The sequence below is a fragment of the Echiichthys vipera genome (genome assembly GCF_963691815.1).
Source record: "Echiichthys vipera genome assembly, chromosome: 18".
Classification (NCBI taxonomy): Eukaryota; Metazoa; Chordata; class Actinopteri; order Perciformes; family Trachinidae; genus Echiichthys; species Echiichthys vipera.
In genome coordinates this window covers 13,078,058-13,101,182 of record NC_139843.1, presented here as the reverse complement: position 1 = coordinate 13,101,182, position 23,125 = coordinate 13,078,058, and the positions used below count along the sequence as shown (strand labels likewise).

Genomic DNA, 23,125 nt, shown 5'->3' with positions numbered 1-23,125 from the left:
TCTTGTTTCCTTGATGAAAGTGTCAAACATATGGAGGCGTCCCAAGTGTTTGTGCATGGACATCAATAACTTTCATGACCTGGTGTCAGCGGCAGTTTTGCAAGTCATATATTTATGAAAAACAGCAGAGTCACTGAGCACAAGACAATAAAACGGATTCCAATAGCGTGGCTAAAAAGGGAGGAAAAATGACTACGATTTTAATGATAACCATATTCACGAATAGGTGCCACCAGAGAGCAGAGAATAACGTTGTAGGGCGTCTCAACATCTGTCCCAGTTTCTAACTATGAGCAGGGTAATGATTGTAATGTTGAAGTCAAGATGTTGAATGGTTGATGCCCTTAAATATCCATTAATGTCTGCTCGTCAAAAGTGATGCAAATATCATCAGAATTTGCAAACACTTCCATGGAAACTCACTCATAAAAGCCACACGCAAATGTTCTTTTAGCTTTTACAGGTAGTACACAAGTACTGCTGAGGTTACACTGGCTCAAGTCTGACGAGGAGTGAAAGTCAGGCTACAGAGCAGCTGGAGGAGTGTTGCTTTTCAGACGGCATTGGCAACATAAGGGTCAAAACCACAGCAAAATGAGGATTGTCCCGATATGTGCAGGCATGACATGAGGGAAGAAATGGTCCTGAATTACGACCTGAGGTATTCTGAAGGATTCAAAAGAGATTTGAGTCTTAACTGGTAAAGCCTTAGTATAGTTTCTCAAATGAGGAGCACATCCTCTATAATGCGGCCTTCAAGTTCTTCTTGTAAACTATCCTTCTGTAAAGTTGTAAAAAGACTTTGTTGGACGCTGATTTGATTTAAATTGATTTCAAACATGGTCATACAGAAAATGATCAGATTACACACCTTGTTGTTTTTGACATGTCTGAAAAGGTGTGGGAAGAAGTATTCACTTATTTAATCCCACTCCTTGTCCATAATTCATTGTTAGTAAACAGCATAGAATTTATTTATTTGTTTTAAGCTTTACTTAAGGTATCTTACAGAATACAATTTATTTTTCATCTATAATTATTATAATTTCTTGCATATTTATTTAATCTTGCATATTTATTTAATTGAATCAAAAATTGTTGTATATTGTATATACCTACGCTTAACCACAATGTCTGTTGCAATCTGTCAAACTTAGTTCATTGTTTGATTTATTTTACGATAACTTTATTTTGATTTGATTATTCAAGATTCAAGATTCAAGATTCAAGAAGCTTTATTTATCACGAGGGAAATTATTTTGCAACAGTTTCAATACAAAGGCGGAAAAGGATCAGAGTAACAATAAGCATAAACATAAATCAAATCAAAATAAAGCTAACGTCAGATAAATCAAGCGATGTTTATGTTAGCTTATTGTTACTCTGATCCTTTCCCATCTTTGTATTCAAACTGTTGCACAATAATTTCCCTCGGGATAAATAAAGCTTCTTGAATCTTGAATCTTGAAAATTATAAACTTTTAAATATCCAGAATATAAACTCATTAAGAATGTATAAATAAATAAACTAAATAAAATAGAAACAATTAAATGCAAGGGAAAATTGAAGTTGTAGGGAGAAAAAACCCAAATACACTGCAACAGTACTTAATATGAACTCTGTTCCTTACATTTCTCGCCGTTCCGTTTTTGTGATCAGTTATGATAATTACGACATTCGTGCCAGCTCCTGAACGCAGCACCAGCGGTCTCGATGACGCGCTCGTCGCATTATTTTTGTCCTGCTGTCGCCGCCATTGCTGCCATATGACGAACATCTTTCTGCAGCCGTGTGCGCTTAATCTGATACATGTACCTATTTATTTTGTGTCATAACGTGAAGCTTTGACCGCCGGGGAAGCGCCACGACTACATGGACTCATCAATTGACGAGCTTAGTACGGCATAAATCACACAACGGTAGCGAAGACTATCCGTGAGCTAACTAGCTTAGCATAGGTGGTCGTTGCAGCGCGTTAAGTGTCTTGTTTCCCTGCCGGGCATTTGTTCTCTGTTGACGCTTAGCGGTTATTGTGTTTACGCGGTGAAGATGTCGCTACACGGTAAACGTAAAGAAATCTACAAGTATGAGGCGCCGTGGACGGTGTACGCCATGAACTGGAGCGTCCGACCGGACAAACGGTTCCGGCTGGCGCTCGGCAGCTTTGTGGAGGAGTACAATAACAAGGTAACGTTGACTTCCTCTGGTCCCGGGCTGCTGGTTAACAACAGACTCGACCAGTGATGGAGACACTCTTTTATACATGTTTATATCATGAAAAGATCCAATATATGTGGAGGACTCAACATGACTTCAAATATATTAAATATATGCGGAAATAATTCAATGCAGCAATAAATGAACAAATACAGGCTGAATTAGATGACTCAATAAGTGCTTTACATTTATTTCTACATTTTTGCTCAACTATTTCTTTCTTTATTTCTGTGTACATTGGATAATGAGGGAGGAGGTCCCATTTATTCATGCATTTATTTATTTATTTCAGCATTTATTTGTTTATCAGATCAGAATCAGAAATACTTTAATAATCCCAGAGGGAAATTCTCTTCGTTACAAAACTCCAGATACATAAACAACACATTTTATACAGTCAACATATATAAGAAAAAAACAGAATATATATTATATTTACAGTAGTGAATATATACAAGATCAAAAATACCCGAATAATGTGCTGAAGAACAGATTGTTTATGATTTAGTCCATATTACAGAGAGGAGGTGACAGACTCTCCAAGGGATGCGGTGTATAGTTTAATGACCCCAGGCAGGAAAGGTTTCCTGTGGTGCATCTGGGTGCCATGAGTCTTCTGCTGAAGGTGCTCCTCTGCTGGGCCAGTGTGTCGTAGAGAGGGTGGGAAACATTGTTCAGGACAGACCGGAGCCTGGACGGCATCCTCCTCTCTGCCCCGGTCCTCAGGGTGTCCAGCTCCTTCCCCACGACATCAGCAGCCGTCCTGATCAGTTTGTTCAGTCTGTTGGCGTCTGCGACCTTATGCATGCATTTATTTATTGAGACATGTTTAGTCCTCCATAAATATAAACGTTACTTGCATCTTCCAAAGTTGTCCACAATGCAAACAGTTTTTTTCTAAATCCCGAGTAACATAAATTTAAAAAGTACAAAGGCAGTAAGACTTAGTAAAAGGAATGACGAATAACAAAAACACAAACGTATGGGGTCTGCTGCTAAACTAAAGGAGTACATTTAAATGCCTAAATCATATAATATATTTTTTTTTTTCCAATTTATTTTTTTGAGTTTTCCATAGTGGTCAAATATGATTTAAAATCTGAATCTTACAAATATAAAAGGAGGATAGTTTAAGCCAAATAATTTTATGCATAAAGTATTTCTCTAAGATAATGGTTAAATTAATTGTGCACGTTTTATACACAAATCTGAAATGCAACTGATTGGACGAGTGTTACAGTATGAATTAATATTTTTTTACAGTAAACATGTTTACCCTCTGCTTCAGGCCCCCTGTCAAAGCCAACACAGTATATTAACCAACTAGTTGGCGTCATGCCTAGGGATACGTTTCTGTGTGACATTAATATCAACATGCCTGTGCTTTTATAAAATATTTTGTGATGATCGTAGGGAGCAGTTTGCCCTCATTCGAAAATTACAACATGAATGTTAGGACATTTTCCACTGCAATGCAAATGGTGGATTTCAGTTGCATTAATTTGAAAACAGGTTAGTGGTTTAATTAATCAATTATCAATAAAGAATTACACAAGTTTTTTGTCTTATTTTCTTAATTTTTTCTTTAGTTTAATTTCATCTTGCATTAATTTGTTTTATCTGTTTTATTACTCACTGATTGTTTATCATAGAGTGTGGTCTTTACCTAATTTGTAAAGTGTCCTGAGATAACTTTTGTTATGATTTGGCACTATAAATAAAATAGAATTGAACTATATAATCTAAGATCTTGAGAACTTCTAGCTTTTTAAATTTCCTTATGACAGAACAGTAATTAGCATAGGTGTAAATACCAATTCAATGGATCATTTGTTTAGTTACTATCAGCACAAGCGGAAATGGCACATATGGTGGTATTACTAAGAGTTGAGAAATATGAGTAGACAATTAACATGTTCAGGCTGAGAATTGTGGAAAACGGGTATCCCAAACTGGATTATACCATCACAGGGTCCCTAGAGTCATCCCCACCTGTCACTCTCCTGACAGACTGAACTGTCCCCCGCCCAGTAACACTACAGTGAGTTGTTGTTGTGTGTCCACAGGTCCAGATAGTTGGTCTAGAGGAGGAGAACTCAGAGTTTGTCTGTCGAAACACTTTCGACCATCCCTACCCCACCACCAAGGTCATGTGGATTCCTGACAGCAAAGGAGCGTATCCTGACCTGCTGGCCACCAGTGGAGACTACCTGAGAATCTGGAGGGTAAGAGGACCAGTCTGACCTGAACCCATATCCTCCTGTAGTCATAGAAATGCAAATAGCAGCCCTCACAACGTCATCACTATGATATTTTGTTTACTGTTTGTCCATACTTAAAGTTCAGGATGAACCATGTGGTGCCGGCATCCAGCTCATAACTAACGCTCTCTCATGCCACAGCAGGAAACAGAAACAGTGTTTTGTTTTCCTTTTTTCTTTTATACGTTGATACTCCCAATTGAAGCTGATTTTGCCATAAATGCTTTTTCGGGTAATGTTGTCTAAAACTATGACAAATGTACAACGGTGTTCCTGCTGAGGCAAATTCAGCTAGAACGTAAACAACTAGTTTTACCACCATTCTTCTCTTTTTTCCCCTCACTTTATCAATTTCTTTCAACTTGACGGTGCTGTTTGTTTTACACACATATATACGTATGTACGATATATATATATGTGTGTGTGTATATGTAAAAAAACAATGTGCATGTGTTCAGTATTAACTCCCTTAAATGCACAAATAAAGACGTGTTTCTACTGACAGGTGGGTGATACTGAGACACGACTGGAGTGCCTGCTCAACAACAACAAGAATTCTGACTTCTGTGCACCACTCACATCCTTTGATTGGAACGAGGTGGACCCAAACTTGTTAGGTAAAAACTCAGTGCAGGGTTACCTCAGAGTAACATAATTGATTGATTGATTTTATTTATTATTATTATTATTAAAAATGATGAGTGTCACTCACATACAGTCATTATTTGAAATGGAGATAACGTTTTTTTTGTGCAGGTACTTCCAGCATCGACACCACCTGTACGATCTGGGGGCTGGAGACTGGACAGGTGCTGGGCAGGGTCAATTTAGTGTCGGGTCATGTCAAGACGCAGCTCATTGCCCATGACAAAGAGGTAAATGTTACCTTTAATAATTGTATTGTGTTTAATAAAATGGTACTTATAAATCATCTTGGAGTAACGTTCCCATCTTGTTTGCTCCTCACTTTACTGATCAGAACTCACTGTGTGGTTGCATTGTAGGTGTACGACATCTCCTTCAGCCGAGCAGGTGGTGGCAGGGACATGTTCGCCTCAGTGGGAGCGGACGGCTCTGTCCGCATGTTTGACCTCCGTCACCTTGAACACAGCACTATCATCTATGAAGACCCCCAGCACCACCCACTGCTCCGGCTCTGCTGGAACAAGCAGGACCCCAACTACCTGGTCACCATGGCGATGGACAGCATGGAGGTCAGTGGTGCTATGAAAATAAAAGGTGTCATCATCATCATCTTCTGTTTTCAGTGTTTACTTAAAACACTTGATATGCTTGTAAATAGTCTATGTTGAGTCAGCTGGCCCAGAATAATAAATCAATTGCAATTAGTCTGGGGATGCCAGGCGCTATTTTTATTTTTTTGAGAATTGTAAATTGATGTCCTTCTTTTAAATGATTGGGTAACATTTCTTTCTTCTTATCCTCAGGTGGTGATCTTAGATGTGCGTGTGCCCTGTACTCCGGTGGCCAGACTCAACAACCACAGGGCCTGCGTCAATGGCATTGCCTGGGCGCCACACTCCTCCTGTCACATCTGTACAGCAGGTACGCAGGTTTTACTGAAAAAACAGTTAGCAATCCGTCACACAGAAGCTTGTTTGCAGGTTGAGGGCTTTGCCTAGAAATATATTAGTAGTTGTTGCAGAATTAGGGGGGAACACCTCAGTTCAAGCTTGACTATAATTGCAGCAACTGACGAGGAGCACGAGAGGGAGCCGTTCATATGCTACGTATCAACTTAACAAACCAGTGTGACCTTAAGTGCACAAGTGGTAGAAAGAGAATTAAATGTATATTTTTTAGTTGATTATCAAGTTCAGTGTCTCCTGCATCGTATTCTTGGGCCCCACCACCTTGCCTGAAATGAAGACCATCCCTACTAACAGCAGAAGAGACTATTGCACATTATGAAATGAACCTACAGGGTTTAAGAATCATTAAACAACGGCCATACATTTAAGGACATAGGCAAATGTTCAGACCATCTTACAGTTACTGAATTGATTGTGAGGCAAGGTCCGACTGATCTCATGATGACGGATGATCAATTGCAGTCGCATCAGATGTTGGCTCCGAGGTGATTAATCTGAGCAGAATTTGCAGTGTTGAAGAAAAGAGAGCAGAGTGTCAGAGCTTACCATCTCCACTAACCAATTCCCAGGGGTTATTCCTGAGATCAATGTCGTACCAGGATAATTTTGTCCAAAACAACCATTAAATAGTTGCATGCATAATACTGTGTAAGTTGATACTATGTACAAACAGTCAACAGTTTGTACATTGCACTGGTCCTGTAGTATGATACACTGATGAGCTGTTTTTAATTTACTTTATCCTTTACTTGTTTCCCTGATCTTGCTTTGATGTGGTTGTGTCCTGCTGAATAAGAAAGCATGGTTAAAAATAGTATTCAGGCCAGTAACGTAGTGTTTAGTAACATTGTTTTCTTCCTGTTTAAATACGATAAATCAATCTAAATCAATCGTCCCCTTCTCTCGGTCTAGCGGAGGACCACCAGGCTCTAATCTGGGACATCCAGCAGATGCCGCGGGCCATCGAGGACCCTATACTGGCCTACACAGCCGAGGGAGAGATCAATAATGTCCAGTGGGCCACCACCCAGCCTGACTGGATCGCTATCTGCTACAACAACTGCCTGGAAATCCTGCGAGTCTGAGCTTCAGTTATGAAGAAATGAGGCAAACCAGTCTCAGTTGGATTTACAAGCTGTTTAAGAAGGACGGAGCAATATTCACTTCATGCTCTTTTTGGGTTCATGTTGATACAGATTATGTGTGTAAAGCTTTTTTTCAACTGGGTGAGAACTAGAGTATGCTTGGCTTTGATACAATATTTAGACGTTCTGTATCAGAGAACTCAAAGGAACGCCAAAACAAAAATGGTAACCAAGTCTCAAGGAACTGTCGTCATGTGCAGAAATGAACCACGGTTCAATAGCCTTAAAGCTCTCAGCATGTTTCTCACAGACAAAAAGGCTCATCAGTTACATGTTTTTATACACTACATGGTGCATTGTACGTAGAGTTTTACCCATTACCACATCCTCATCCATTTTTATGATGCAGCAAAAATGTAGTTTAGCCACACTTAAAAGTGGATTAAAAGTGGGTTTAAGTGTTCATATATTCAATTGTTTTTTTAAACCTTTTAAATACATGTATCTCATTCAACTGCATATCATTTGTGATATGAAGAACATCTCTGTTGTGACATATGCATTATATTTGCAACAGTTTACTAGTATTAACCATTGACCATAATACAGATTTGTTTTTGTAATTTGTGCACCAATTATTTTATTCACATGACCATTAGTGTGCTATACATAAACGGTCCCTCTCAGTTCAATCCATTAGACATAAGTTTTATATTTAGAAAGTTATGTCACAGTGAGGTGACTCATCAACATATTGTTAAGAACCTATAGGAGAGAGCAACCCTACGTCACGTAAAGGCCACGCCCCCTTGAGAACGGACCTCTGTTCTATAGACGCCAATACGAAAAACAGTGAATACCCAGTTTATAAAAATCTGATTGCATTTGAGGAATTACATGTAATATTTCCATATTTATTGACAGAATGATGTCAAAAAGATGCAGTGAGTGTGTGTGTGTGTGTCAGAGAGAGAAAGACAGTACATATTCAACCTTAGGTGGACAAAGCCTTGGCTGTTTTTGTTTCACAGCCTACTAAAACGACAAAAACAAGTGATCGTTGTCATAGCATTACCTGGTGATTCAATGAGGTAGGAATAAATGTGCGGGTGTGTCACCTCTGGACACTGGCTCGTTTACCCACTTCTCTGATGAACTGTATGGACAAACTTTCCCTAACTCTTTGATTTTGTTCCCATATATTGGCCATTGCCAGGCAACAACATAATATAGCTATAGCTATAGTTTTCCTGACTAACGTTAGTCATTACAAGAGTTTTACAGGGCGGTTAACGTAAAATAGGCGAAATCAGGACAGATTATGGCGGGATTTGTATTTACCGCCAGTCAAAGGCAGCCATTTGATTTCACCTGGATGGGGGCGCGGCCTCATGTGTTACTCTCTTCTATAGTACAGATTTACAGTTCAAAATGATAGGTTCAAAAGCTGTATTCTTCCAGTTACTGTATAATGCTGAGAGAATACTGTCTGAAGTACACCATCATCCCAGATCTCTACAATATAGAGAAACTTACATTTTTGTCACAGCCTAGAAGACTGACATTGTATAACGAATGCTGTGAGTCCTGTTGTGATATCGAGTTTTGTTGTGATATTGGGATTGGGGTGGGATGTGAACAGGAGTTTTTTCTTACTTGTTGTAGGTGTTTCAGTACAGGGTCATGATGTGTAATTATTTGCTAAACATAAAGTCAGAAAACCACTTGTTCATGATTCATTTGCAGTAATTTAGGAAACTCCCACAATGAAGGCCTATGTATCGTCCTCAGAGTTATTTATTAACCAAATTCAATGGATCCCTATCAAATATGTTTATGTGATGTGCTTTTGTTGAAATAGTTATACATACCTCAGAAAAGAAACCGATTGACATTGTGGGAAACACTTATTTGCTTTTTTTGGCTGAGAATTAGATGAGAAGGTCGATGCCACCCGTGTCTTAGCCAGTAGCTGTTTAGCTTAGCACAAAGAAAACGGTAGAATAGCTAGCCTGGTTTAACAAGGTGTTATGTGCTGGACTATTTTCTGGTCAAGATATAAGCTTTGGGGATGGCACTCACAAAATGTACTGACCCGGGACGGAACAAGAAGATGTCAAACAGGACGAGATGTGAAGAAAATTTGACACTGCATTATCTATCACGCAAATACTGCATATTAGCAAATGTCCTTTTAAAAGTATGATAATTGTCTTAAAGAAGCAGTGTATTGGTACCTCCAAAGTCACACTGGTTAAAGATAACTCTTTTACTGAAGGTCTTCAGGTGACAGGCAGCACAGGGTCTGAGAGGTGTTTCTTGATCTCAGCCAGTCCTGAGGTGAGGTCCAGGTTCCCCGGCAGCGAGGGGTAGCGGAGGGTGCTGCACAGCTTTGGGTTCTCCAGAAGAGAGGATTTGACTGATGGCCGGGCCAGCAGCGGCGTCAACCCTGTGTGGGTCTCAGTTTCGGGGGTGATGGCCATGAACATGGTGTCATCCGACGCCACCGTCACATGGATACCGCTAGACAGTGACTCCTGGGACTTCTTGGTGAATTGCAGGTCAGTCTGGGTAGAGCTCTAGAGGAAAGAAATGACATACCTTTTTATTTGTATGTCATAAAGTGGACCTGCTATTCTCATTTTTATGAACATGTTTACATGCTTTAATGTTCAGAGACATTATTTTTCTCATACTCTTTGAAATGCTTTGTGTTAGCGCCTGTGTCCTTAAGCCCGCCTCCCAAAAAAGCCCAGTCTGCTCTGATTGGTCAGTGTTTCTTTCATGTCTATACTCTCTGCGTCTCTGCACAGTTGCAACAGTGCTGTAGCAGCACTTACTACTTATATACAGTGGAGATCAAAATTAGAGAAATTATAACTACTTGATTTGTTCTGAAATTTGATAGAATATCTGCTGTGGCTATACCACTGCCATATTAGTCTGTTTTAAATAACCAAGACACAAAAACCTTTATTTTGTGGAGAAAACAGTAACAACTGTGTCAGAAGAGAAGATTTAAACAATGTTTTCTTCGGGCTATAGGATTCAAAAAAGAAAAGTAAGTGTAGAGGCCACAGCTTTGAATGACTTCAGCACATCTGCGCCCACAGGACATCACTAGTTTCTCACAATGCTCTGGTTTGATCTCGGTCCGTTCTTCTTCAGTCTCTTCCACAGTTCACTAATTGTAGTGGGTTTCTTAGCCTTTACTTTGTCGCCAAGGATTTTCCAGAGATTCTCTATGGGGTTTCTCTCTAATTTTGCTCACTGTTTTTTTTCACAAAATGAAGGTTTTTGTTGAAATGCCTTGGACATTTAAAAAAAACATGCTAGTACAGCAGTGGTATAGCCACAGCAGATATTGTATCAACTTCTTAACAATAAAAAATAACAGTATTTCAGAATTAAAAAAAAGTATTAATAATTTATTCTCTAATTTTGGTCTCTAGTGTACAGTATATGGCATGTTGACCTACTTTATAATCTATGAAAAAGGAAATGTCACCTTTATACAATATTTGACCTTAAAGTGAAAGACTACGAACAAATCTCTGTTAGTAGTAGCTGGTCTTATTCTCTACCTGTGTTGGTGTCCGGTTGTCCAACTGTATGGGGGAGATTGGGTACATGCTGTGCAGCACTGGTGTCCCAGTCCCATAGAGGCCAGATGGATCAGTAGGGAGGGTGCTAGACGATACAGAACTGTACGCAGGAGGTACAGGGGTGATCTGCCTCTGCAGAAGCTGGAGAATAACATTGATGTCGGCTGTCATGCGAGTTTCCAGTCTGGGAAATTAAGAGAAGATGGTAGTGGATGTTAAGTGTAGTCAGAACCACTATCCAGGAATATTCTTTCAAGCCGATGGAATGGAAAAAAATAAATCACATAAATGAGACATGGGAGATTTCTATGCAGTGGCCTTGGGATTTGAAAATATTTTCTGACCTAACCAGCCACTCTCATTTTTATTACAGTGTCTTGTATCAATACTTAAAACCATCTGAGGGCATCATTAAATTCACCTGTTGAGCTGTGAATGTAGAACCTCAAGCCGAGACTCCAGCTCACTGGGCCGTTCTTCTGTGAATGGTGGTGGGTGGTATGAGTTGCGCACAGAGGAAGAACGCCAGGCACGGTTAGAAAACTGTTGCGACTGTCGTTCTGGCCAGTATCCATACATCCCCGGCACATTTAAAGATGAAGCTGATGAAGATATAAAGAAAGTGGTGGAAGGTTTCTTTCTTCCATGTATATTTGATTTTACTAAAAAATAAATCACTTTGCAACATCAATCATTATCTGAACCTCAAACCCTTCCCTGTGTGTCTTTCCAGGACAGATTGTAGTTAAAACTCTGATCCATGTACCTTCTTGACACTTGTCCACCACTGCTTCTCTCCCCACCGAGGTGCCACTCGGGGGGAGCAGCTGCACTACAGATGGGGTGTAGTTCTGACTGGCATCTTCTGGAGGGTAAAGCTCCACTTTGGCACTGTGGGCAAGAGGTTTAGCCAGGTCTTCACTAGACTGGGAACATGGGGATTCACAGCTACAGCAGTCATCCCAGTGGGCCTGAGGAGTTGAGTGACGATGACAGAAGGACTGAAGAGGGTATGAGTCTTCATGATCAATTCCATCTGTTCACAAGAAAGCACTCTTACTCTTTTATACTTTCACCAATATTGTCACACTCCATTTTAAGGTTACCAGACATCAGAACCAAGTCTGTTCATTTAAAGTTCTTCTGTTAGATACCAGGGATAGCGAGGGACACATATCTCACCTGGCCGGATTCGACAGTCAAGGGAGTGGATTCTGTGTCTTGACTTGTGGCGACATCCACAGTCATCACCAGAATCATCAGTTGTTACTATTGGTGGTACTTGATCAGCCTGATGAATACAGAAAGAAAAACTGTCATAAACAAATCGAAATTCTAAAAGGGAATCCCCTCTTGGGTGGTTAAGGGTGCAATACTAACCAGATTATTTAGGGAATTATTTTGCAAGACAAATATAAGGAATAGAGAGAGATGGGGATTTACATGCAACAAAGGCATCCAGCCAGATCCAGGGATATTACTTAGGCACTCCACAAGAGTTTCTTTTAGCTACCAGTACTTTACTTATACTAACAGTAGCTCCATTCAAGTCTGTGTTATTGGTACTGAAGCTAAACCGAGGCTCCTTTGAACCTACATCACATGCAACTAGCTGATAAGTGGTCCAAATATTTTTTTCTTCTGGTGGGAAATTAGTCTGGAAACCAGACACTTCTGCAGTCCATGTGTGGACCTATCACAATCATTTATTTCATGAGGTTTAGGACATTGACCGACAGAGAGGAGTGCCATGCTAGAATTTAGTTACCGAGCGTAGTTACGGAATGTAACTGACATTTATCGCTTCGATTGGTTGTAGGTCTGTCTAATTGCGTCAGAAGGCATTTTGGTCTGCACCGCCGGTAATGCCCCTTGGAATTAGTCTAACAATGTCAGGCTAGGGGGGAAATGCTAATACTAATGAGAGATGGTCAAATATTCTGCATTTCAATGAGGAAAAAAAAACATCTATAATTGTAAATTGTAAAGATGTTTTTAGTTTGGTTTCTTGTAACCGACTGTCAACATACATCTCTCAGGTCAAAGGTTATCTCCAGGTTCCTCCAGAAGTTGTCTGCAAAGCTGGGATAGATATCGAGGACCTCCAGCAGGTCATCCCTCAGAACGCGGTGCAGGTCACAGTAGGTGATGGTGTGTACGTCTGAATTGGATTTGCCCGGCTCATCGTAGAGGTGGATGGGCTCTCCAAAGATGTCATTCTTTTCTGCAAGAGCATGAACATTTTTTTATTCAAGTAAAAGATGTTTTGGGATTATTTTTGAGAAACCAGAATCATCTATGGTTAGATACCTAATATGGCCACCACCACATCATCCCTGATGACTTGGATGGAACCACGTGAGATGAAGAAGAGAGAGTCTAGAATGTCTCCATAGTGGATCAGCCTATCTCCTGGAGGAGCATGGACTGTCTTGAACCTCATACCCAAGGCACGCAGACAGGCTTGACTGCCTCCATTGAAAGCCTTACAGTTCTCTAGCAAAGATCTGTTCAAGTGCAAACAGATGTCTGCCTGCAAAGACTGTGGAAATCCCTTCAATACCTGAATATGGGAAGACAAGACCATCAATATTTCAGCAAATGGATGCAAAACAGGGATACTGAACAACCTTGACAGCAGTTACAGTCAAATTTTACTTACACCATTCATGTCGATACCATTTGTATAGGACCAAGCGTGCTGAAAGTACTCTTCCAGTCTTTGGCGAAGGCAACCTGGGATTTGGTGGAATCGAATGAATTCTTTGACCCGCAGCATCTGGGTGTGGTATCGGGTTGTACCAGAGTACAGCCGCTGGATAATGGCAGACACATTCCCAAATATGCTGGCATACATGAGAGCTGAGACAGAAGAAGCAATGCATATGCAGAGATTATAATAAATCCCTGGTGATTGTGGCATTTTAATTGTAATATTTGATACTGTCCCTAACAGTGTTATTTAACTCACAGCCAATGACCATGACGCAGATGGAGAAGATCTTTTCGGAGTTGGTGTTTGGAGAAACGTTACCGAACCCCACGCTCGTCAAACTGCTCAAGGTGAAGTAGAGAGCGGTGACGTACTTGTCTTTGACTGATGGACCGGAGCTGGTGTCACTGTCGTTGTATGACTTGCCTAGTTGTTCAGCCAGGTTGTCCAGCCAGCCGGTCTCCGTGTACGGCCTCTCCACAAAGCCAATGGCGTACCAAATGCAGGCGAGCCAATGGGCAATGAGCACAAAGGTGCACATGAGTAAGAACAGGACAGCAGCCCCATATTCAGAATACCGGTCCAGCTTTCGTGCAACACGGACCAATCGCAACAGCCGAGCTGTTTTCAGTAGGCTTGTTAAGGTTGCCATCTTGGTGTCCATTAATGACAGGAAAGAGAAGGGGTTAGGACGGGAAATGGCTGTTCAATTGATGGTAACTTCAGAGAACTCATAGAAAAAGTTTAAACACTTTTGTACAGTACAATGAAATGCTATTATTTGACAATCATTACGAACAATGTGAACTTCTGAAAAAAAGAATTCTGAAAAGAATAATCGTGTTAAATTTGCAGAAAGACAGAGATCTTACCTCGTCAGAGCCAGATCGGAAAATGAGAAGGTCAAAAGGGATTGCTGCAAAAAGATCAATAGGGAACCAGCCTTTGATGTATTGCTTAGCTATCCGGCTCGGCTGTGTGACCACCTCGTCGTTTTTGTCCACGTACGTTGTGCGAAGGTTGATGACTATATCCACAATAAACAGCACGTCTACCATAAGGTCTGCCACATTCAGAGGGTTACATGTGTAGCCACAGCTCCTTTGGCGTAAATCTCCGTGTTCATCCAGGAGGAAGGCAGCTGAGTACGGAGTGAAAACAGCTGTATAGAGGACCAGGAGAAGAATTATCCAGTCCCAGAACGCCTTGAATGGGCTGTAGTGAAGCAAGATCCACCATGTTGTCTCTGGCACATGGAGTTTGTATTCAGGCAGTACATCAGACTCCAAAGAAAGTACCTACACGTAAAGAATGCATCAGTATGCAGTGATTTTCCCAATGCACATTAAATTCTAATGTTACTTCAATTATTAATCTTCAATAATGAAATCTGAGCTTTTAATGTGGACTGTTACTTGTAATGTTTAATACATGGAAAAACAATTTATTCTCACAGACAGTAAATGAATACTGCTACATTAACCAATCAAAGAACTTCAACTCTTCTCCCTTTGACACAAGCAGATTTCATATTTTGCTTTAAAAGAAAAACAAGTACATTCTCTGAACTTGTACTAACCAACTGACCTTTCGAGAAGACATACTGGTTTCACCAAATTCTTGCTGGAGGTTGATCGCTCTGTGACCTTGTAGGTCAAACTAATCCTTGGCCCTCCTTTCCATTTGTGACTCTCAAAGGAGGCGAGACTTGAGCAAAAATTACATCCAGATAGCACGATTATTCCCAGATGATTAAAAAGCTATAACAAGTGTGTGCTGCATTCAGCGGTAGCAGAGCTGACTGAGGTTGCTGTTGAGCTGTAGGGCTTTAACAATGATCTGGGCGTCACAATCAGACAACTGAGTTCATGTGCCGACACAGTCCTCATGTTCTCTTTAGCCCAATTTCCAATCAACACTCTCCGCCCTGATGAATCTCACTGACAAAATAGAGAGTTTTATATATATGGACAGACAGGAATCAACATGTGGTCCCGTGCAGCAAGGTCACAGGTTGTTGCAAACACATGCAGTTATTTAATATCTATCACACACCATCCCACAAACCCAGTGATGCAGAATGCCGAGCCCCAGGGCTCCAACAGTAACTACATGGGTCTGAATTGAGCTGTGGCTGAATGTAACTTTGCTTTTCACACCCAGTAGGAAAACACCCATCCACCAAACCGTCTACTGATTTTTCCATAATTGGGCTATTTCTTTTTCCATAATTGGGCAAGTAAATTGCTCTCTTCGCTCATGGCAACTTTTTGGGAGCCTGGAAACAGGATAAATGTGAGCCCTTTGTGGGGCATTTGAAATGATGGCCACATTCGTTCATTTAGAGCTTTTAAATAGGACTTCCTGGCTCTCTGCCCCCGTACCTGTGTGACCTTCTCTGTGACGTTCTGAGAGCGGTCCTTCACCTTGGAGGGGCTGAGCAGCTCCATCCTGGGAATTGGTGGCGAGCAGCACTCGGGGCCCCTGCTGGCTTGTCCCCCACACTTCATAAGCTCTGAGTCAGACATGGAGTGCTGCTGGCCTACAGGGGATCGGAAGACACATTCTTATTTCTATTCAGTCCAAAGAGATTGTAAGCAATATTTTTTACTTTTGTTCTGTCATCTTGTCCTTTTTTCTTTCTTTTTCTTCAAAGACATTTGGCCCACTACTAATATTCCTAAACTTACAGCATTCATTAACTACATTACTGTACTCATGATGTAGTTTTCTGGGCTTATACCTTACCTTATACTTTTACAGTTTGCCTTGGAAATATCTCAAAATGAATGCAATACTTTAACATACATCTATACAGTGTATATATACTGTATATCCTCTCATTTCACTTGCTGACTGAACTGTGACATTCTTAATATCTAAAAATCGACATAATACCAATTACAACTACTCAGTGACATTTAATTGATATCTGATTGCCCAGAATGCCCATCCAGTTGTGCCCCTCCCAAAAACTCTGCTCCTTAAACACGTTATAGTCTCACCTCTTTACTCAGTTTTGCTGCATAGCGAAAGCAACAGTTACAGAAAAATCTTGTAATAAAACCATGACCAAGCCAAGTTTTATTGAAAGTAAATAAACACAACGTACCTGATTTGACACCAGAATGTCAGACCTTTCTTAATCTTGGACCACTAAGCAGCCATGACTCAAATATCCATCCTTCGGGACACTTTGGACAAGGGTCTACGAAAACATTCTATCTCCTCTTTCATGGTTCATATTTAGGCAAAACTAATTTGTCGATGTCGGACCCTCCACTATGGCATAAGACAGAGGACTGGCCTGCAGATTGCATGTTGCTGAGTTACATTCACCCACACAGGAAACCAATCAATGCCATGCTATAGCTGAGAGGAACGGACAGGAAAATCAATGATGGGCATTGATAAACAGAGCAAATGGGATCAGAGCCATTACACTGGACTCCCCCGTTAACATCAAATTACCGTTTCAGTGTTGCTGTGTGCAGTTTAGTTTGGTGGTGTAGGTCTAAAATATAGTTCAGGCTGTGACATAAATGAGACTGGTGTAAAAAACAATTGTCCGGCTAAATGTATAGTGACCGCTCAATATGTTGCGTGCATACCGTTAATGTGGGAACTTATTGACTGCCATATTGTTGACACTACAGTAATACGTGGGGGTAATGACCTGTGATGTCACTGGCTCAAAATGTCCTTCAGCTGTAACCTTCAGCCATCTGAAGTTTTTTGTTAAATATTTTGAGCTTTTTGTTTGGTTGAGCTCCACTGTGCTGTAGTTGTAGCTGTTTTTTCTTCTTCTGAAGAGGGAAAATGTGTCCACATGTTCACCTTGGATCCCATATTTAGATGTCTACGTAAAGCGCGATGCACAAGTAATGTCGAAGCCAAACACGGTCCAATACGCAACCTACATGTGTGCAACTTCCAGAGCATATGCACTGAGAATGTAGTTTTCAGTGAAGTATGAGAAAGGAAAGGAAGATATATAGATGCTGCAACTTGCAATTGCTCATGGAGGAATTGTTGTCTCTGTAATTCATAAGTAAGTCAGTGTGGTCTAGACCTACTTTATATGCAACATGTCTTAAGATAACTTATGAGTTGGCACTATCAATGAAATTGAATTGAATTGAGGCCTCTTGTTTAATAGTTAAACTTCTAAAAATGGAAATAAATTTCATTCATCTTCATCCGCTTATCCCGGGGTCGGGGTCGCGGTGGGGCTGGAGCCGATCCCAGCTGAATCAGAATCAGAATCAGAATACTTTATTGATCCCCGGGGGGAAATTCTTTCGTTCCAATGCTCCGTGCACAGTAGAAACAAGCCATAAAGATGAATAAAGTAGGAATAAAATAAAGTAAAGATTAAAATAAAATACAATTAAAATAAATCTAAAGTAGCTAATAAATAGCCAATAAAATACAGTTCAAATAAATAATAAACAATCAAGTAAACAATCTGAAGTGAGTGTGTAAATACGATCTGAGATATATACACTGTACAATTAGGTTGTTATGGCAAATGAAATGAAATGAGAACAGATATTTATATTTTGTTTTGTTTTGTTTTAAGTAGTCAAGAGTCCGGTAATTAAAGAGATGAGTTGTACAGTTTAATGGCCACAGGTAAGAATGACCTCCTGTGGCGCTCAGTGGTGCATTTAGGAGCAATCAGTCTCTGGCTGAAGGTGCTCCTCTGTTCAGCCAGAGTGTTGTGGAGAGGGTGAGAGCCATGCTGCAGTATCGCCCGCACCTTCGACAGCATCCTCCTGTCTGACACTGCAGCCAAGGTGTCCAGCTCCACCCCCACAATGTCACTGGCCTTTCTGATCAGTTTATTGAGTCTGTTGGCATCTGCAACCTTCAGTCTGCTGCCCCAGCACACTACAGCAAACATAAAAGCACTAGCCACCACAGACTCATAAAACATCCTCAGCATGGTCCGACAGATGTTGAAGGAGCGGAGCCTCCTCAGAAAATAGAGGCGGCTCTGTCCCTTCTTGTAAAGGACTTCAGTGTTCTTAGTCCAGTCCAGTTTATTGTCAATGAACACCCCCAGATATTTGTAGTGTTCTACAATGTCCACGTTATGCCCCCGGATGGAAACTGGGGTCACTGGTGTCTTTGTCCTCCTCAGATCCACCACCAGCTCTTTGGTTTTTGCTGTGTTGAGCTGCAGGTGGTTCAGCTCACACCATGTGACAAAGTTGTCAACCACAGCCCTGTATTCAGCCTCCTCACCCTTACTGATACATCGCACTACAGCAGAGTCATCAGAAAACTTCTGAAGATGGCAAGACTCTGTCTGGTAGCTGAAGTCCGTGGTGTAAAGGGTGAAGAGGAAAGGAGAGAGAACAGTCCCTTGTGGTGCGCCAGTGCTGCTAACCACTGTATCTGACACACAGTGACGCAGGCGCACGTACTGTGGTCGACCAGTGAGGTAGTCCACAATCCAGGAAACAAGGGGGGGATCCACCAGCATCGCCTTCATCTTGTCACCCAGTAGAGCAGGCCTGATGGTGTTGAAAGTGACCCTCACAGTGCTCCTCGGCTTGTCCAGGTGGGTGTAGGCACGGTTTAGCAGGTAGATGATGGCATCCTCAACTCCAATCCGGGGCTGATAGGCGAACTGCAGGGGGTCCAGGTGTGGCCTGACCATAGGCCTGAGCTGCTCCAGGACGAGTCTCTCCAGGGTCTTCATGATATGAGACGTCAGTGCCACCGGTCGGTAGTCAGAGAGACCGCTGGGCTGCGGCGTCTTTGGCACAGGAACGAGGCAGGACGTCTTCCATATCACAGGGACCCTCTGGAGGCTCAGGCTCATCTCGAAGACGCGGTGTAGAACTCCACATAGCTGTTCGGCGCAGGCTCTGAGAACCCGTGGACTGACACCATCAGGGCCTGCAGCCTTACCGGCGTGGAGTTTGCTCAGTTGTCTCCGTACCTGAAGCGGTGTAAACTGTGCAGGTTGAGCAGGGGGAGGTTCGAAGTCCAGAGTGAGAGGAGGGCAGGTAGCAGGGGAGCCAGGAGAGGTGTGAAGAGAGGGGGATGGGTGTGAGGGTCTCATGGCGTTGAATAAGGTGCTAACAGGAGGAGGAGGGGGGGTCAGAAGCAGTGATGGCTGTAGACAGTCAGCAGGAGAGACAGCAGGGGCCTGGGCTGCAGTGTCAAACCTGTCGAAGAACAGATTCAACTCATTAGCCCCAGCCACACTGCCATCAGATCCACCGCTAGCTGGTCTGAAGCCTGTGATGGTCTTCATGCCACTCCAGACCTCCCTCATGTTGTTTTGCTGGAGTTTCATCTCCAGCTTTCTCCTGTAGCTGTCCTTAGCCTCTCTGATCTTGTTGTTAAGCTCCCTCTGAACGTCCTGACATCGAGCGTGAGGCGAGGTACACCCTGGACAGGACGCCAGTCTATCACAGGGCACATAGAGACGAGCAGAGACAGACAACCATTCACACCTACGGGCAATTTTAGACTCATCAATTAACCTAACACGTGCATGTCTTTGGATTGTGGGAGGAAACCACGGACCCAGAGGAAACCCACGCAGACACGGGGAGAACATGCAAACTCCACAAAGAAAGGCTGCATATTCATATATTATGATAAAGAAGTAGATGTAATTTTAATACATTTCAAAGAGGCATTTAGTATTTCTTTAAAAGAAAATATTTTAAATTGATCCTTGTTAATACATAAATATGGTTTCTTTCCTCAACTAATAAGTCAAATTTCACTTTGATAAAACATTTGCATTTCTTTGGGATCCAAGGATCAATTAGCTAATGAAAAGGGACCTCATATTATACTTTTTTGCCAACTTTTAAAGACCTAGTTGGCAAACTGGTTGGTTTCTTCAGCACCTGCCAATAAAATAAATGCAAATGTGGAAACTATTTTACTGTGTTTCACTCTAAAGAAGCATGTTTGTAAAAAACAACTTAAGATGAACCACTTTGAGTTTGATCCTGAAGGACAGTGGTGGCAGTTAATGTTCTGTATGCTTGGGGCCTGCTGTTAATGTTTTACTTGTTAGTGCAGTATGAGAATAGAAAACACTCAAGAAATCTCACTTTACATCTTAACAAGGACCACAAAGAAAGCATCAGAACGACCAGTACACTCATATTTTCACACTGATAATGATAAGTAGTATGAGGCATTTTGACAAGCAGTACAGACATCCTTTCTGTGAAATCAAAAATCCTACATATAAGATATACAGTGTCCACCAAGTCTTGAGAGGGCATGCTCAGCTGTCAGCCTGGATGTTGTCCCAAACTCGTACTACGTCTCCATAGTCATTGAGGGCTTCTATTAGCGTTGAAGCAGCCTCCAGCTGGTCCTGGTCCAGGGAGGAGAAGGTGCGGGGAACAAACTCCAATCCGGCATACGTAATCCGCATTCCCAGCTCCTCCAATGAGGCTCGCACCGTCCTCACATCCGCCATGTTACAAATAAACTGAAAAGCAGATCACACTATTAGTTAAACGGTGGTGGAGCTGCAACATATTATATTCATTACATATTGATACACGCATTTATTTTTCACCTTTGTTCACATTGCGAGACAGGGCAGTTAGTTGTGCTGCATTCATGTTTTGTTAGAATAATTCAGGAAAGTAATTTTCGGTCTGAGAAATAAGGCATAACTTGGGGGAGGTCTGGGATCACTGAGTACCCTTCTAGTTTACAGGGACATGCTCCCTCAAATGTCTGTCTTCATGTCTGACCTTCAGGAGGGGCTGCTCTTCTTCATCCTCGGTCTCTTGGACATCTTCAACTCCCACCTCGATAGCAAGCTCCAGAGCTCTCTCGGCCGAGATGTTCTGGCCCGGCACCAATACTACCCCCCTCCTGCTGAAGTTGTGACGGGCTCCGTCCGCCATTATTCCTCTGTGGGCGAGTACAGAATTACACCTCTGAGAGACCTCAAAATCCTACATTTAAAAAAACTGTCAGATGTGATCATTTCTGTTTAATACATAAACCACATGGGAGTTTTTATTTGTATTAGTCTTTTTTCCATGTCTGCTGTATTTAAGTGGTCCTTTCTGCCTCTGTGCCAGCAGCTTCTCAACCAAGACAAATGTGTTTGTACAGGGACATCTAGTGGCAACTGCCATTTGTACACCAACTTCCATGATCACCACGTACTCTTGTGTATAATTACTTATAAATTACTGCTAATAACTACTATAATATTGCCTACAATTTGGGGCAGCTGTGGGCCAGAGCGCATCATCTTTGGGCAAGACACTGGTATGCGTGAATGAGTGGTCAGAAGACTAGAAAGGCGCTCTGTAAGTATAAGTCCATTTACCATTTCCAATTCCTCTGGCCTGTTGAGCTTCTGTGTCAAGCCGATCAGGTGGAAGCGCATGATATACTTTATGTTTGAGTGTTCACGCGTACAGTCACATCAGAACAAGATCGTAGGAAGCCACTCCTGACCTGTTTCTGTTAAGTCGGCATTTGATTTCCTGTAGGGTGCGCGAGTGGTTGTCAGTCAGGACCTCGATGAGCAGCAAACATCTGCCGGGCCCCCGAGCTTCAAACATGTACTGGGATACCGGTTTAGCCTTTTCCTGTAGAGCCAAGTGAAACGACATGAAGGCGTTTGTTGCAGCATATTATACCAACACTATACCAACATTATTATATGTTCTGTACCGGTGAAGTCACGTGTAATCTATAGATCTGCTCTAGCCTCCATGTACAGACAGGTGACACATGAGGGGACATTCAAGCTGTTAAAATGGTGTGTTGTGGTCCAACACCTTACTCACACCTTTGTTTCTTATTATTTATTATTCACCCACATGTGCCAGTGTGTTGTCAACCTACCGCACTCTTGATAACAGCATCTATGGAGACTTTAGGCATGTTCTTGCTCCTGCACTGCTCCAGTACCTGAGCCAAGTTTATATTGAGGTCTGGGTTGGGTCCACCTTCTGCAAATGACACCCACACTGAAATCAGTTGTCAAGAAAAACACTCACACTGTGATTTAAATTGTTCTCTTTCTTTATTCTCACCTTTCACAGCTATCTTTATCATCATGCCGAGCTTCATGAACACCCTGGCCCTCGCATCATCTTTAGGTCCCTTAATGTGTCTCACCTTTGACCACTTGTTGTGTCCGGCACATAAGGCGGAGCGCAGCTGCAGCGCCCTGACAGCAGAGGTCCTCCACGGCGGGTACGCCACGCGTGAAGCCGGCGGGAGGACGCACTCCACCGGGGCGAGTGTCCCGGGGCGCAGGGTCCGGAGAGCCCTCAGCACCGCCACCCCCGCCATGCCCTTCACACACAAACACACACATATTGTTACAGTAACATCTACAGGTGGAGCCTCCGTCTGCAGGGAAGACCTTTAACTTTAGAAAACATTGTTTTTTATATCGATAAATAAATGAAACAGCATGGAGCTTTCAAACGTACAGTTTTGACCAGTCCGGTGAACACTTCAGTTGCTGCTGTCCTCTCCGCACTGTACCTGTACTTCCTGGGTTGCGACGTCAGATATTTACGTCAGAAATCGGCCCTTCAAAATAAAAGCCCAGCAAAGCGACCATAACATTTCCATGAAAGCAGCTTGCTTGTAGTGGGGCGG

General features: G+C 42.0%; 3 protein-coding genes across 3 annotated transcripts; 1 reads left to right on the top strand and 2 right to left on the bottom strand.

The window, feature by feature from the left end:
* Positions 1–1,764: 1,764 nt before the first annotated feature.
* On the top strand, positions 1,765–8,901 carry LOC310961165 (DDB1- and CUL4-associated factor 7-like). Its single transcript, XM_083933151.1, has 7 exons — positions 1,765–2,188; positions 4,285–4,443; positions 4,985–5,096; positions 5,236–5,354; positions 5,484–5,693; positions 5,928–6,045; positions 7,005–8,901. The coding sequence occupies exons 1-7, from the start codon at positions 2,051–2,053 to the stop codon at positions 7,175–7,177; spliced, it is 1,029 nt and encodes a 342-aa protein (XP_083789277.1). The 5' UTR covers positions 1,765–2,050; the 3' UTR covers positions 7,178–8,901.
* Positions 8,902–9,459: 558 nt separating this feature from the next.
* On the bottom strand, positions 9,460–16,023 carry kcnh6b (potassium voltage-gated channel, subfamily H (eag-related), member 6b; the record flags this gene model as incomplete). The annotated part of the gene is made up of 11 exons (XM_083933387.1): positions 9,460–9,756; positions 10,762–10,966; positions 11,204–11,384; positions 11,558–11,818; positions 11,965–12,073; positions 12,813–13,006; positions 13,093–13,345; positions 13,445–13,644; positions 13,754–14,147; positions 14,368–14,793; positions 15,880–16,023. 11 exons carry the CDS (start codon positions 16,021–16,023, stop codon positions 9,460–9,462), a joined length of 2,664 nt encoding a protein of 887 aa, XP_083789513.1.
* A 4,132-nt stretch (positions 16,024–20,155) lies between these two features.
* On the bottom strand, positions 20,156–23,005 carry taco1 (translational activator of mitochondrially encoded cytochrome c oxidase I). Its single transcript, XM_083933430.1, has 6 exons — positions 22,954–23,005; positions 22,549–22,813; positions 22,358–22,464; positions 21,965–22,098; positions 21,244–21,406; positions 20,156–20,972 (listed from the first exon to the last, which is right to left on the bottom strand). The coding sequence occupies exons 2-6, from the start codon at positions 22,808–22,810 to the stop codon at positions 20,763–20,765; spliced, it is 876 nt and encodes a 291-aa protein (XP_083789556.1). The 5' UTR covers positions 22,811–22,813; positions 22,954–23,005; the 3' UTR covers positions 20,156–20,762.
* Between the last annotated feature and the right edge of the window lie 120 nt (positions 23,006–23,125).